The sequence below is a fragment of the Pterocles gutturalis genome, unplaced genomic scaffold (assembly GCF_000699245.1).
Source record: "Pterocles gutturalis isolate BGI_N339 unplaced genomic scaffold, ASM69924v1 scaffold574, whole genome shotgun sequence".
Classification (NCBI taxonomy): Eukaryota; Metazoa; Chordata; class Aves; order Pterocliformes; family Pteroclidae; genus Pterocles; species Pterocles gutturalis.
This window is the reverse complement of record NW_010135312.1, coordinates 1,611-16,319: the sequence shown is the minus strand read 5'-3', so window position 1 is coordinate 16,319 and position 14,709 is coordinate 1,611. Positions and strand designations below refer to the sequence as shown.

The 14,709-nt window shown below is 36.9% G+C and overlaps 1 protein-coding gene across 1 annotated transcript in view; it reads left to right on the top strand.

The window, feature by feature from the left end:
- The window catches only part of BRE (brain and reproductive organ-expressed (TNFRSF1A modulator)), a gene marked incomplete at its 3' end in the record, with an annotated part of 80,739 nt that extends 67,080 nt beyond the window's left edge, over positions 1-13,659 (top strand). The window contains exon 6 of the mRNA XM_010081820.1: positions 13,550-13,659. Coding sequence (XP_010080122.1) covers positions 13,550-13,659 — 110 coding nt within the window. The remainder of the gene's footprint in view (positions 1-13,549) is intronic.
- Between the last annotated feature and the right edge of the window lie 1,050 nt (positions 13,660-14,709).

Here is a 14,709-nt window from a genome sequence, read left to right as displayed (position 1 = left end):
ATCACAGAATAGCCCAAACATGTTTGTAACAGCCTTTCTCAATAGCCAGTGTGTTATTTCTCTCATCTCCCATGTCAGGAAAGTAAGTTGTGGTCCCGTTCATTGTCCTGGATAATACATTTTACCTGTAATGTATTTACTGAAAGTATTATTGAACAAGAATGAGTTCGCTCATATTTCATGGGAAATTAATGGAAAATTAATGGACCATACCTAAAAATGAACTTGTATAGCATGAAGATTCAACAAATACTTCCTCTTATTGGCCTGTTTTAAAATCTAATCTGATAAAGTGTCTGTGGTCTTCAAAGGACGCACGTTTCTGTGTTCTTGCCAATTAGTCCACCAACGATTTTTGTATAGCCCAAGTTAGCAGGTCATGAAGTATGGGCATTTAGAGAAAGGTCTTGTTCACATAAACATAGTGAAATTGAAGTGTTTCTCAGAATTGAAGAAAGGATTATATTATTCATGTTAACAGATACTGCACTGAAATATTTTATTTGAGCCGAAACAAAGAAGAGACAGGCTTGTTTACTCTGTGAAAGGTTATTTAAAGTGTAGCACCTTTACTACACTCTAGCAGTGAATGTTCTAACTGGGAGGATTTTCACCAATGTAAGTAGGTATGAAATAAAGTTTTCAGTAGCATCATCTTTGTTTTCTTCAGTAAGCAGTAAGAGAAGACTTCACCTGCTTTGTTCCAGGAGTACATTATAGCCCGATAAAAGTTAGAAATGTCTATGCCCACTCTGTCTTTCTCATTTCTCCTTCCCTAATAGCTGCCCAGTTTTTCTGTTTCAAAAGATAGTTTCAGTCAAGGAAAAGTAATCTAAACACATGAGGAGGGCAGTTTTTACAGACTTCGAGTCTTTATAGTTCAGACTTACTTTCTGTTCTGCTTTCAACCTTCCTATAAAACAAGGCAACATTTTTTCTTAAACTTTTCTCAGAAAGTGAATGGATGACCTTTTGAGGGACTATAAAACAACAGTCATTTCACCATTGACCTTGAGTCTCCACTTTTCTACGTTTCCTAAACCTTAAGTACAGATTATCAGGGACTTGCTGCAAGTATCACTTTTAGTCATCTCAGCTGTCTGTCTGCCTGTACAACAACACAGAGATTTCCATCTTTCCTTCTCAAGAATGGCATTTCAATGGACAATAACAGGCTCTAGGAGGAACAGAGTACAACTGACATCCTCTGAACATGTTTCCACAAAGGAATTCTTCAGACATTTTCACGTCAAGGTTTTACCTACAATATTTGAAAGTTTCAGGTAAACCATGTTGTTCATTTAGCTGTTATTTTAGCTTGGTTTCCTAAGGAAATGAGGCATAAATGATTTTATTGTCTGTGAGTGTGTCTGTTCTGTTCTTCCCTTTTCTCACTTAACTACTTCAGATATCAGTATGTTCCAGAGTGAAACTGGCTATGGCAAAGAATGCCCATCAGTTAGTTCCTTTTCTCGTTCTAAGATAATTCATTGTGAGAGCTATAAAAGATGAGTTGAGTACAATACAAAGCAAACAAACATTAGGAAAAAATTGTGATGTTTATTTTGTCTCTGGACTTTCCTGATATCTTTCTACATCTGCCTTCCAGATAGTAAGGACTTATCAAAGGAATTGCTCCTCTTTTAACGATAGAGTGTCAAACACATGGTTGCCACAAAACCAGTTATTACAGTGCAACTAATAATTAGGGTAATCTTGTGAAGATTAAAATTTTAATGTAAAGCATCTTGGAAACCAGTTTCATAGATACAAAAATACTTGCAGGTAATATTTCTTAATGTGGGAATGCTCTATCCTTGATTAATGCAGAGGGGCTTAAACTGCTCTCAGAATTAATTAAATAAAAGTTTTGGGGGAAGAAAATAGATACAAATCTGTCGGGGTTTACTTGTCCTTGTGGAAGAGGCTATCTATTCTATATTTATTAAAAACAGACAAGAAACAACTTAGCATAAGCACATCTGTTTGGACACAGGGTAGCCTTAAGTCAAACTCGTGTCCATTAAGTGCAGTTGTTCTGAGTGAAAACCAAGATAGATATGCTTAAGTAACCAGCTTGTATTTCAGGCTGAAGGGATTCAATCAATTCAAGCTTCTGGTCGCAGAAAGATCACATATGCCGTAGAAATAAAATTGCAAGTATATATTTAAAAAAAACCCCACAAACCAAACAAAAACCCCCAAGAAGTCTTCAGTTATTTTAGAATAGTGAGGAATTAAATGTGGAGGAGCATACAAGGAAATGGCATAATTTCTTTAGAGAGAAGAACAATTTGTATAAGTATGAATATTGTCATTGATAAAATTAGAGGAGTGTGAAAACCCAGGTGAAAAGCAGTATCAGAAGTAGGCCTGTTGGAAAACTGCAAGGATCTAGAAGTTTACATATTGATTGACTCAGAGTATTGGGGCTAAAAAGCATGTTCTCACCAGGAGCCAGGACAGTGGTTATTTCCAAAGAATATTTAACAATTTCTGTTTAATGTTACTCAAAGAATTTGGGGACCTATCAAGAGAACTGAAGGCTTGATCTAGACAGAGCTTTTTGGACATTGCTGTGGTGCCAAGTATAAGTAGAGGGAGGAGTAGCTTCTCTTGCGGACCAAGCAGTTAACAGTGCGGTATGGAGAGGGAAAAGACTCGAGTTTCATAGTTAATGGGAAGTTCTTGTTCATCAGTAAGTGTCTGGACTGAAAGGTCAGAGTTCAAAAGACTATAGTGTGGATCCCAAATGAAGCAACAAAAAAAAGGAGAGGATAGAAGGATTTTAGTTTCTGTTTCATTTAAGTTAATTACTGCAGTGACCATCTGGTAACTATAGCATAACTTTTAAAAGAACCTGTATACATACATATGTGTATGGACACCTGCATATGCCATTGATATATCAAAGGAGCTTATCATTGTGATGATAACATTGTGCAGAGGAAGATGAAAATTAATAAATTGACACATCTTCTCTTGCAATATTATCTTTTAACATAGTCAGCTGTGGGGCACTTTACCATGAGTTGCGGTTCAGTGCTATTTCTTGAATTGCTTGAAACTGTTCTGGGCAAAATGCTATAAATTTTATTGTAGGAAACAGCTACACCTTTGAAATAAGTACCCAGCAGAACTAAAGCTGAGGGTCCATTCCCAGTGTATGTAACTCTGTGGAGCTGTATTTAGATTGTAGAATAAAACCAGTCTGAGCTGAGGTTGTATTTCTAGTTGGACTGATTTGTTTTCCTGGATTTTGTGTTTTTAGTGATGCTAGGAGTATGGTGACCTTTATTGGATTTGAAGCCTATGTAAATATTGAGTGTAACCATAACTTTGTAACAGTTTTTGAAATAAATCATTAAATTGACCATTTGTCCTTGCTTTTACAAGTATCAATGAAAATGCAGATAGGTTTATTTGGAGAAGTCAGGTCTATTATAATTTTCACTTAAACATGAGTTGTTATTTTGCTAATGAACTGCATATAACAGAAACATATGGCTATCACTTTGCTAGCAGAATTTTTAGTTTAATCTTATGGCTATATGATCTGCAGGACTGCGAAGTTAGTACAAAGGTAGGTCCATTCTCTGCAGAGCTGTAAAAGAAAGGTCAGATGGGGCTGTATTTCAGTATTGATGCCTAACAGTTCCTTTTATTGTGTTGACAAAAAAAATATTCACACGCTCCATGGATGGCTCCTAAATTTTTTATTGAAATACAGCCTATTTCTGTTACTACATTCACAGTTTTACTTGGTAAGTTTTCATATCCCCTAATATTTTACAAAACATTACGTTAGATCTGTCTCTGAGATTTCCTATGTGGTGTTGTTTCATTGTATGCTATTTCAGTTATGATTCTACAAAGAGTCAGTGTGTCTGTTAAATCTTAAAAAAAAAAAAAAGTATTGCCACTCAGTGTGGTTTTTTTCTTAATATATTCACTTTTAGAGTGGGCTTTTAGACAGCACTGTCTCATGGCTAAAAGTTGAACTGTTCATAACAGCAGAGTGGAACCCAGTGAACAACTGTCCAGCAAATCCAATCAGCTGTGAAGTTTGAACGTCAAACTTGCTTTGTTTCAGGAAAGTTCTAAAATAACGTAGTCTTTAATTTCTTAAATTCACTGTTTCAAAGAAAAAAAGAGGAAAAAGAGAAAAAAAAACTATCAAATGCTCTCTTGTATAAGACAGGGTAAGAAACTTCAGTTCAAGCTCTGTTGTTGTGATCAAACTCTTGCTTGTGTGTGACATTGTACTCCTTGCTGAAGAAGGTGATGCTCAGTTTTATGAACGGAAAGCTGACTGACCAAGAACAGGGGTATTCTGCTCTGTTGATTTGTACATGGTAGGATGCTGCGCTGAAGCTGTAGAGCATATCCAAGTGATTTTTGGCCTTGTGGAAGCATTAAAAGTTGAATTAGATTTACAGAAAATTATCCTTTTAACCTTTGAATAGATGATATGAGAGAAAGCGTTAGGAAAGACTGTGCAAATTTGAGGGCAGTATCAATATTAGTGGCCTTTGAACCTGCATCTTTTTCGTTAAAACACAGCTCCAGATGCTGTAAAAGAGTTTAATAATACTTCTCCAAGTTCTTTATCCCAAGTTGGTGATGGATATGCTAATGGAATAGATAGGGGAAAAGATGTGGTAATCTTTTCTGAGTAGATAATCAGGGAAATCTCAGTGATGGTATCAGTCTTTCATATGGAAATATGTGATGAATTATTCTGGCAATTCCCACTTCAATTAATTTGGACCACATAGAAGACCTTACAGCAGCCTTCCAGTACTTCAAGGGGGCTACAGGAGAGATGGGGAGGCACTCTTGATTAGGGAGTGCGGTGATATGTCAAGGGGTAACGGCTTTAAGCTGAAAGAGGGTAGATTTAGATTAGATATTAGGAAGAAATTTTCCACTGTGAGGGTGGTGAGACACTGGAACAGGTTGCCCAGGGAAGCTGTGGATGCCCCATCCCTGGAGGTGTTCAAGGCCAGGCTGGATGAGGCTTTGAGCAACCTGGGCTAGTGGAGGGTGTCCCTGCCCATGGCAGGGGGGTTGGAACTAGGTGATCTTTAAGGTCCCTTCCAACCCAAACCATTCTATGACTCCCTGATCTGAGCTGGACACCCTCTTTTTCAGGCACCGTCTTGCGAAGGGTAAACAGCAACAGATGAGTCAACCTTAACCTGAGCGGTATGCTGAAGCACAAGAGTTACTGTCTCATACTATAAGTTCCAGAGACTTCTCTCAACACAAAATATCACAGAATGTGACATGTCTATTATCTATAAAACAGGTTGAATGTGAATTTTTCCTCACATTATACACGCAATTTACATACCAATACAGATGTGAACTCTGAAAGACCAATGTCGTAATCATTTTTGGCTAATAGAGCTTTTATCCCTCGTTCCAGCATCCTGCTTACCACCTTTTGCAGGATCCACCTTCACACAAATGTGAGGAAAAAAGGCTGTGTTTCTCTTCTTACGGGAAGAATTTTTTGCTTTTACAGTAATGCGTTCTTACTCTTAGGGACATCCGTACACATATACACTTGTGTGCATGATTACACTGAGCACGTTGTTTGTTGGAATGTTGAATGCTTGTAAATAGGGCTCCAGGGTACAGGATACTCTGACTTGCACATTCTTTGTACAAAGCAGAAAATGCCCCACACAGACATACAATCTTTTTTTAAGATCCTGTAGGAATAAATGTAATATTGAGACAAAGGGATAATAGAATTCTCTTGAAAAGAAATATAAATGTTATACGTTTGAAATGGGAATGCATAATAACAGTTTGTGAATTAAAAGTGCTGTCGACTTTAGTAAGAAACATTACTATTATTTTCAGGAAACAGCAATTGACAACGCAGTTCATAGCACTTAATACTTTTAATATTGGCACCTTCTTTTGAAACAAAATGTTCATATTTTTAAATCAGGTCAGCAATACTAAAGCTGCAATGGTGAGAGACCACTGAGCAAGTGTAACTTTGTTTGCTTTTACCTTACACTTTGATTATTCACTTTTTCAACTGTGAAATTTTGTTGGTACTTCCTGGTTCACTGAAGATCTCCAAGAATGTGGCTTTACTCTGGCATTCTTGTTGTGACCCATGTAATCTATACTGTTTCTGATTTTGCAGAGATATTCACTGAACCAGAAACATGTAAGAGTGTGTGAAGAGTGGGGGAAAAAGCTTTTATTAAAAAGTTCGATTGATTTAAAAAACAAACGCTTATGCTGACTTTCAACCACAACATGGTTACAGAAATACTTATCATAGATGTCTCTCACTGTATTTTAACTTTTAATTTTTTTTCTTGTGAGATTTATTAATTGTTTCAATGAGCCATTTCATGATCTTTAAAATTAAATGAAAATTCTAAATAGAGAACATCTAAAACACTGTTGAAAATGAGTCCTCCACGAACTGAAGACACATACACAAATGTAAATACATACAACTAAGTGTAGTATTTACCTAGAATCAGCATGTCTGTCACTGGTATGCAAAGCCCAGTTATGAACTCTAGCATGTATTTTCGTGGATGAGAGTGTTATTCTTTATATTTAACTGTATGGTTGGTTTTTATCCTTTTCCTGACAGCATTCTTTACCTAACTCAGCTGGTCACTTATATTGTGGAAGTAGTGTTAAATTACTGTGACCATAATAAAAGAAAATGATATAGGCAAAACAGATATCAAGTTTTTGTCTTAGAGAAGCAAAATATATTTATGTGTGAAAGTCTGAAAACAAACAAAACCTGGGATGTTACTCACACTTAAAGAAAATACTGTTTATTTTCATGTTCAATTGTTGATACCCACTGGCATGCTTGGAGGTCTTGCTGATATCTTTTAATGTTTCATAGATACTTATTTATTTAATTTTGTTTTCATGAGGAAAACTCAGTATTTTGTCCTACAATTAAGCTCTTCAGATTCTGCAAAGTCATTACAGCCTTTTCACGTAACTTTTAAAATGGGAATTAGCTGGGCTGAAACGCACTCTTTGCCCAGGCTGAGTGAGGCACATGTTTTACTGCATTACCTTGGGAGAGGGGCTGTGTTTGGAATACTGTGATGCCATGGGCAGTGCACACAAGGTAACTACCTTTGTTTTCATAAAGATCCTATTTAAAGATTCAGGACTACTTGGTCAGACCTGGTGGGTTTCCTGGAAGATAGGAGAAGGAATTTCCTGGAATAATGATATATTTTCCCTAGAGTTGAAGCACGTTTCTCGGTCTCATTTGCCACTTCACGTTCCTTACCCTGCTTTCCCTTAGTTTTGTTACTTTTTAAAAAAAAACGTTAGATGTAGAAGAAGGTTGGGAGAACATGTAACTGCTTGTATGAAAGCTGGCTAGTGAAACTGCTGCGCAGTAAGGGTGCGAGATGCTTGTGCTTTATTTGACAGTTTTTCATGTTATTGCATGCTGTCATTTGGAGGGAAAAGGCGAAACTGTGCTAACTGTTGTGATGCAAGTAGCCCATTACTACTAATGAAGTAAATAGCGTTGTGTATTCTTCTCTGCTGCAATTCACATTTCAGCTTCAAAAACAAATTCTGTTTTTCACTTGTTTGATCAGTTGTTAATAAGTATGGTTCCATTACAGGTATGTGTCATGCAAAATTACATGGGTTAAGTTTGACCCTGAGATAAATTACCTTTCTGAATGCATATTATTCTCATGTATTTCTTCTTTGGAGACCTTTTTTTCTCCAGAAAGGATCCTTAAATAAAAATTTGATGCTCAACTTCAGTGGAGCTGACTGACTGGTAGGGCTGAGAGGTACCACAGTTTAGTAAGTCTCTGTTAAAAGACTTCCACTTGTCATAAGCTATAAGCTGGCTCCAGATGCTAAGATCAGCACTGCCTCAGACCTCCATGTTCTCATTCATATTCTGTGCTCTCTTCCACCTTCCTACGACCTCTGTCATGTCACACAAGTTGTAAATTGAATTAATCCTTCGCTTATTTTAAATGATCCCTTCCCCTCCCCATTTGCTGGCAGTTTCCATCCTTTCAATTAGGGTTGTACCACAAAGACAATTATTGAGCAGTTGTGAGAGCCAAAGGTCAGAAACCTCCAGAAAGAGGTAGGATTTATCAGCTGGGGCTGGGAAGCTCCTGAAGCAGGTTTGGCCTGACCATACAGTTGGGAGGCATCTGCAGCATCAGTCATCTGCGTGGCATCTCCTTGCCCAAAGGAACAGCCAGTTGGTTAAACAGTTTGTGTGCTCTTCCTTACCTCACTTCTGTCCCCAAACCAGTTGCTGTTTGTACTTACGGTATAAACTTCACAGCCCTACCAGAAGCCCTCTTCTATGTCTCTTTTCCTGCCATCCCCCAGTTCAGAAGCTGCTTGTCCTTCCCAAAGCATGCTAATACTCTTCCTCCATATCCTTTCCCTTCCTTTGTAACAAATTCTAAATTACTTTTCCTCTCATTCTTGCTTTGCAGTTAATGTCACTAAACTGGGTTCCTAATCCCAGTTCCTCGATTTATACATCAGCCCATTGCAGGGTCTTTTCCCCGAGTCTCAGGCCTCCTTCCTCTCAAAGTCTTCCATGGAAAGGCAGGTCCAGTCACTGCCTGGGATAAACCTGCAGTTGCTCTATCACTTTTTGTGTTGCTGTTTGGGGCAGGGAATTGCACTAGCATGCCAAATACAGAAATAACTCCTCTTGAAAGAATAATCTAATCAGAGGTTGCAAAGCAGTTCTTTGTTGTTAACTAAGAAAGAGTAATAGCGGATTTTCCAGAGTCTGCATCTTTAAGGAAAAGGAACTGTAATGTACAACTTGGTTGGACTCCAGGCACAAGAGGAAATGGGTTATAGCAGTTGTGACTGTGTGGAGCAGATGTTTTGGTTGGACTGGCTATCAACCATCTGACTCATAATAAATTGTAAGTTCCAGTAAATTCCCAGTTTTCAATTACAGTAGGTAGGATACGAGAAAACAATGCTGTTTGGATGGTGTATTTAAAGTGGTTTTGGTAATTTTTATAAACAAATCATACTAACTTTGTAAAAAGGTCTAAGTATTTTGCAAAGGGAGCAGCTGTAAACATTGAAGCATGCGTTTGAATGTAAATTTAGACTGATATGAATGAGAACTAACAAATGGGTGTTTAGACAGTCCTGATACAATTAGAAGTAGGATTTTACATTTTGCTTTGGAGTCTTGTGATACCTGAAGTCTCTTCCTGAAGTTGTTCTGGGAAAAACAATTTCTAAGTGCCTTCAAACTTCCATTTTCATCTCTTCTGTGCTGCACTTGTATTTTCATATGGCCTCTTGTTCTTGAGTTCCAAAAATACATACTTAATGAACCTTCAATCTGCACTGGCTAAGCAGACAAAGGGTAGTTTAGAATAAAATATCATGAGCTTTATCTTTATGGTTTTCTTTGTAAAAAGTTTTATTTATTCTTGTAAGTTGTTGCTAGAAGGTCTCTGCAATAGAAAAAAACCTATGGGTTGAAAATCTTCAGGTGTTGGATTTGGTTTTTTTTTTTTTTAATTTATTCCTTTCTCACCACATTGCTTTACTATATATATTTTGCATCTCCACAGCACTTTGGAGGCTTAGTCAAGGATCAGTCCACACTGTGCAAAGTATCCTGTAAACATAGGAAACCACTTGCAGTTCTTGAGAAAGAAAACTATTTATTTTTAGTGTTAAATGGTGTGTCTGGGTTTTTTCCCTGCTTGATTGGAATGGGCATGTTATGAAATGAGCAAGATTATTTTTTAAAAAGAAAATACTTGATAGTGGGATGGCAGAAAGACACGATAAAAATCTGTGTTGGATCTTTTACATTGCAATGCACTAGAGGTTTTTTTTGCTATCAGGCATGAGACTGTTGCAGAAAAACTAATAGGTGTGCATTATCACATGTGTAACTAATGATTTCAACCATTTTTGCAAACATTCAGTTTTTAAACCTCAAAATTCCTGTGGCACAGAGTGTGCTCTCCATTCAGTGGAAGTTCAGTTTAATAATACCTTTTGTAAAGTCTTGTGTGGAAAAAAGTTCTGTGAGTATTAGATGGTACTTTAATGTGGTAGTTCTAACCTAATGTTTATAAAAAATTGACATAACTTAATTTTTACAAAATTGGTTTTTCTTAAATGTAATTCTTTAAATAAAATCCTCTAACATTAAGTGTTGTGAGCGAAATACAAATTATGAGAAGGAACGTGGCTACTTAAATGTTAAAAAAAGTGTTGTGACTTGAGTTCAACAGCCTCTTTTTTTCCTAAAAGGGAATAATATTGCCAAGGCAATTGGATGTCACTCTCGCTTTTGAAACCAACTGAAAAATAAAAATAGAGGTGATGTTTGCTTTGCTACTCTGTTTAAATCTGACCTGTTCTTTGAGAGAAATACTCATGCATAAATAGGAAAGGGGAAGACACCACTTGGGCAGAGTTTGATAACCATTAAAACAACCTCTGCTTTTGGTTACGTTGGTGTAATGGAAGGAAATGTCGCTGGGGAAATGTCATTGCCTGGTAATAGGAGGAATCCATCATCTCACCTAGTTACTAACAGGATTTTAGAGATGACCAGGAGAGAGACCACTGAAGGAGTTAAGTTGTGACTGACACAGACAACATCAAAAAGGTCTATTAAAGCTTTCCACAGTTTATCTGTAAGCCATGTGGTTTTGGTTTAATTTTATAAACAGCAGTTGTAGCAGCCATATTAGGGTTGAATGTTGTTCTACCAAGCAGATTCTTGCATGTATAAAAGTAATCAAGTCTGAAAGGAATAAATGGTATAGTGTTAGATACAAAGGGACTTCATCGTAAATCTGTGGCCACCTGAGCACTAAGGTTGGGCAACTTCATGGTGTTGCCGCATTTCATCTTTTTAAAACATACAGGAATGCTGGTTTTTTTGCATCTTTTTTAAGTTACAATTTTCATTTCTCAGGTATGTGGACCAAAAATACTCATCTGTTTGAAAAGAGGTAGTGGTAGAAGAATGCAGGTTTCTTTAATCAAATTTGTATTGGCCAGTAGCTGTATGAATGTAATGCAGTACTGTGCTGGCGACAGGAGCTGCAGTAGTGTTTGTTGTGTGTCATTTTTGTAAATGGAAGGTATTGCATGTCTCAGCTTATTGCTTTTACTGCACACAGCAGCTCATTGCAGCTTAACGTGCAGAGATACTGTGATGATTTATGTTGTTGTGAGGGGGTGTTTTTCGTGGCATGAGTCTTCATATTAAAGAAGTGAGTGTAGAAAATATAAGGTGATATTACTGTAAGGGTTAGTGGATGCTGTAATGGTGTTCACCTAATCTATTTTGGTGGGGTTTTTTTTCCGCTTGTTTTGATTTTCATTGATCAGTAAGTACCTGGGTGGTGTTCTAGAAACTGGTCTTATGCTTAGCATCAATCTGTGTGCACATCAACTTAAACACTAATACTAAATGCAAGATTAAATACATTTGGTTTTGTCCATGTAGCTTGTAAAATGCATGTAGGTTCTGTTCTGTAAAAACATATTGTTTGAAAAGAATTACAAACAAAGAATATGGTCTCAGAAGAAATGTATATGTACATGAGTGTATATGTACATCTCTTGAAGAATGCCCGTTAAAATCTTTTTAATCATTAGCATTACTGCCTAATCTGTCTTAATGGTTCTCCTCGTTTGATTGACAATTAGCAAATTAATAGGAAAAAGCCAGTCAATGCCATACTTAGCTTCAGGAGTGAAAGCTGTTCCTTATTTAAATTTTTTCCTTAATGATGGAAATATATGAAATACTGGGGAAAAGGCTGGGGGGAAATTGCCCTCTTGGGTATTTTTTGTTGTTGTTTGCCTTGTTGAAAAAGATTTTGTAATCTGCACTGGTTCTTCTACTGTAGATGATAGTACCATGTGGAAACGTACCACTGAAGGTAACATTGTGGGTCACGAGATCCTGTCCATTGCTGTTACAGGCAACCATGTCATATAATCCCATCCATAAACTGATCATCCCCCAATAGGACAGCAGCTAGTTTTTTGTCCTCACCACTCATACGGAGTGTTGTCCTGCAACTTCAGGTTACAACTGTGTACTGATTTCCAGTCATAGTGTGCTTGTGGCTGTTTTATAGGCGTTTCTAAAAGTACACTTTTCTTTCAGCTGTCAGAAGTCAGCTGCACACCAAGGCAAAATTTGACAAATCACTGTCAGTTCTGTCTCATTTTTCATCTAAGACAATTAGGCTTTTTAAAGACCCATTCTTCCCTGAAGCTTATCACAAAGTTTCTTGGCATGTTGTATTCTGCACGTATTAGCTGGTATGCAGCTAGTCTCTCTGGACATTAGCAGTTTCAGTCCTGCCAAAACTTCAAATGGCACGAGATTGTCTTCCTGAAACCACTCAGCAGTCACTTTTATTTTTTTTTTCTCCCCAGCTAGGGCAGGATCTCCTAACAATGTTTAGTTGGTTTGCATGTTACTTCCTCACAGCTGCTTGTGGGACAGAGCATACTAGGGCACACTGTACCATGCTGATCCTGCTTTGAGCACATATCTTCTGGGTTATCTATTTCCTCTCATATTTTTCCAAAACGGATAAAAACAAATGCATCTTGGCAAGTTGCTATGTACATACGCACAAACACATTAAAGGACTTCTTTGTGAGCAGCAAGTGGCACCATATTACCTGCTGTCGATGGAGGTGGCTGCACTGCTAACTCAGAGGTCAAGAGCTTAAGTTGTGTGTAGCAGAAATACACTTGTTCGTACTGTGTGTGATTTATGAATTGGAGAGATGTCAAGCCCTAATCAGAGACGGTTTGTTCTACCTGATCCCAAAACAGTAGCTGATTGTTGTGATACAAAGAAGGCTTAAATTGTAAATGTATTAAGATGGACTGTCATGTTATGTAGCATGGATTTTTTTTTTTACACTATTTTTTATAGAGTATGTAGCCTTTGCTGAAAGTAATGCATGGGTTTAATTTGCAGGAAACTTGGGGACAGTGACTTCTAGATACAAATTTCTGATTGCAAAAACATTTTTCATCCACAAGACAAGTAGGACTTGAGTACAACAGAAATTTTGGACCATATACTATGTTGAAAACTAACAAATATGAAATCTGTGGCCATAACTCAGTGATATTATAGCATTTTAAAAAATTCTTTGCCATTTGCATCTGATGTCAGTGTTACACCCTGAATTCTTAGAAATGAAGTCTGCATCTTTATTGAAATATGTAGTTCAGCTGATTGAAGAAGAGCTACACCACTGTACTTTTGCTACCACAGTAATTTTATTTTGATACTTCAAAGGAAATTAAACATGGAAGAATATATTTTAAGCACTAATACAGTAAGAAAGAATAAGTTTGTGATCTGTTTTTCAATGGTTACGCTTTATATTCCTCACGCGTCTCTTAAATAAGTTGATATTTGACTTATTAGTCATTTTCTATAAACTTATAAGTGCACAGTTTGTTATTTGCCATTTTATATATATTATTTTTTATGTACAGGATGTGAATGAAGATCCTGGAGAAGATGTTGCACTTCTCTCCGTTAGTTTTGAAGATGCAGAAGCTACTCAGGTTTTTCCAAAACTGTATCTCTCCCCGCGTATTGAACAGTGAGTGCAACAGGGTTTTTTTGGAGTGTTCATTCTATAGAATCTTCGAACTTTTCAGTTTTTTTCCTGATATAGATGAGAAATGTTGGCTAGGTGATAACATGCCATTGCTTTAAATTTCTTAAAGTCATAATGATTACTGCAAGTCTGTGTGTGGTAGAGAAATGATAGATCTTTTGGCTAGTTCTGTATCTATGGCTGGTTCACATCTGGATGAAGAAAAGTCATTACTGGCTACATGTGATATTCTTGTAGCATTATAATCCATGAACACCATGCTGTGTTTTCCTGTAGCAGTATATTTTGAATGACTCCTGCAGTACAGCATACTGATAGCGTTTTTGTATGGGAATCTTTAATTTCTTTGTCTTTTGAGAAGGTAAGTTCTTTGTATAAACATAATACATGTCAATATAGTATTGTTGTAGATGCTAAAGGGCAGTGTTTTAGGAATTTACAGCTTTAGTAAGTTACTTTTTTCAGGAGAATATCTGAATATTTCATTTTAAGATTGTTGAACCTTAGTGATCTGTTTACCAGTTGGGAAACAGATTTGATGAGAAATTAATGTCTACTCCTAAAATGGAAGGATGAGGATTAGTAATCAGTCTACTTTAATTAAATTTCTCTTCTTTGATTTCTGGAATTAATAATGTGTTAATTCTCCTCCTTTCCTTCAGTATCTCGGTCTTGTAATGGCTGCTTCAAAAAAGTAACTACATTGGGCTGTTCAGATACACAACAGTCAAGCTGGTCTAGCATTGTGTCAGTGATGCATTGTGTTTCTGGTTAATACTGCAGTGACTTTCCTCTGTAGTGGTGATGGCACTTCTGGGTAGAGAAGAAAAGATGGGAAATACTAACTACCACAGTATTTTTATAACTCAGGGATAAAGTTTGTGTGAGTGAAGAAACATGGTTTCTTGACATGTTGCTCAGCAGGACATTGGTCTGGATAAACTGATGGATGCAATTTAAAAAAAAAACACCCAAAAACAACAACAAAAAAAACCCCCTAAACAAACAAAAAAAGAAACCCAACAACAAAAA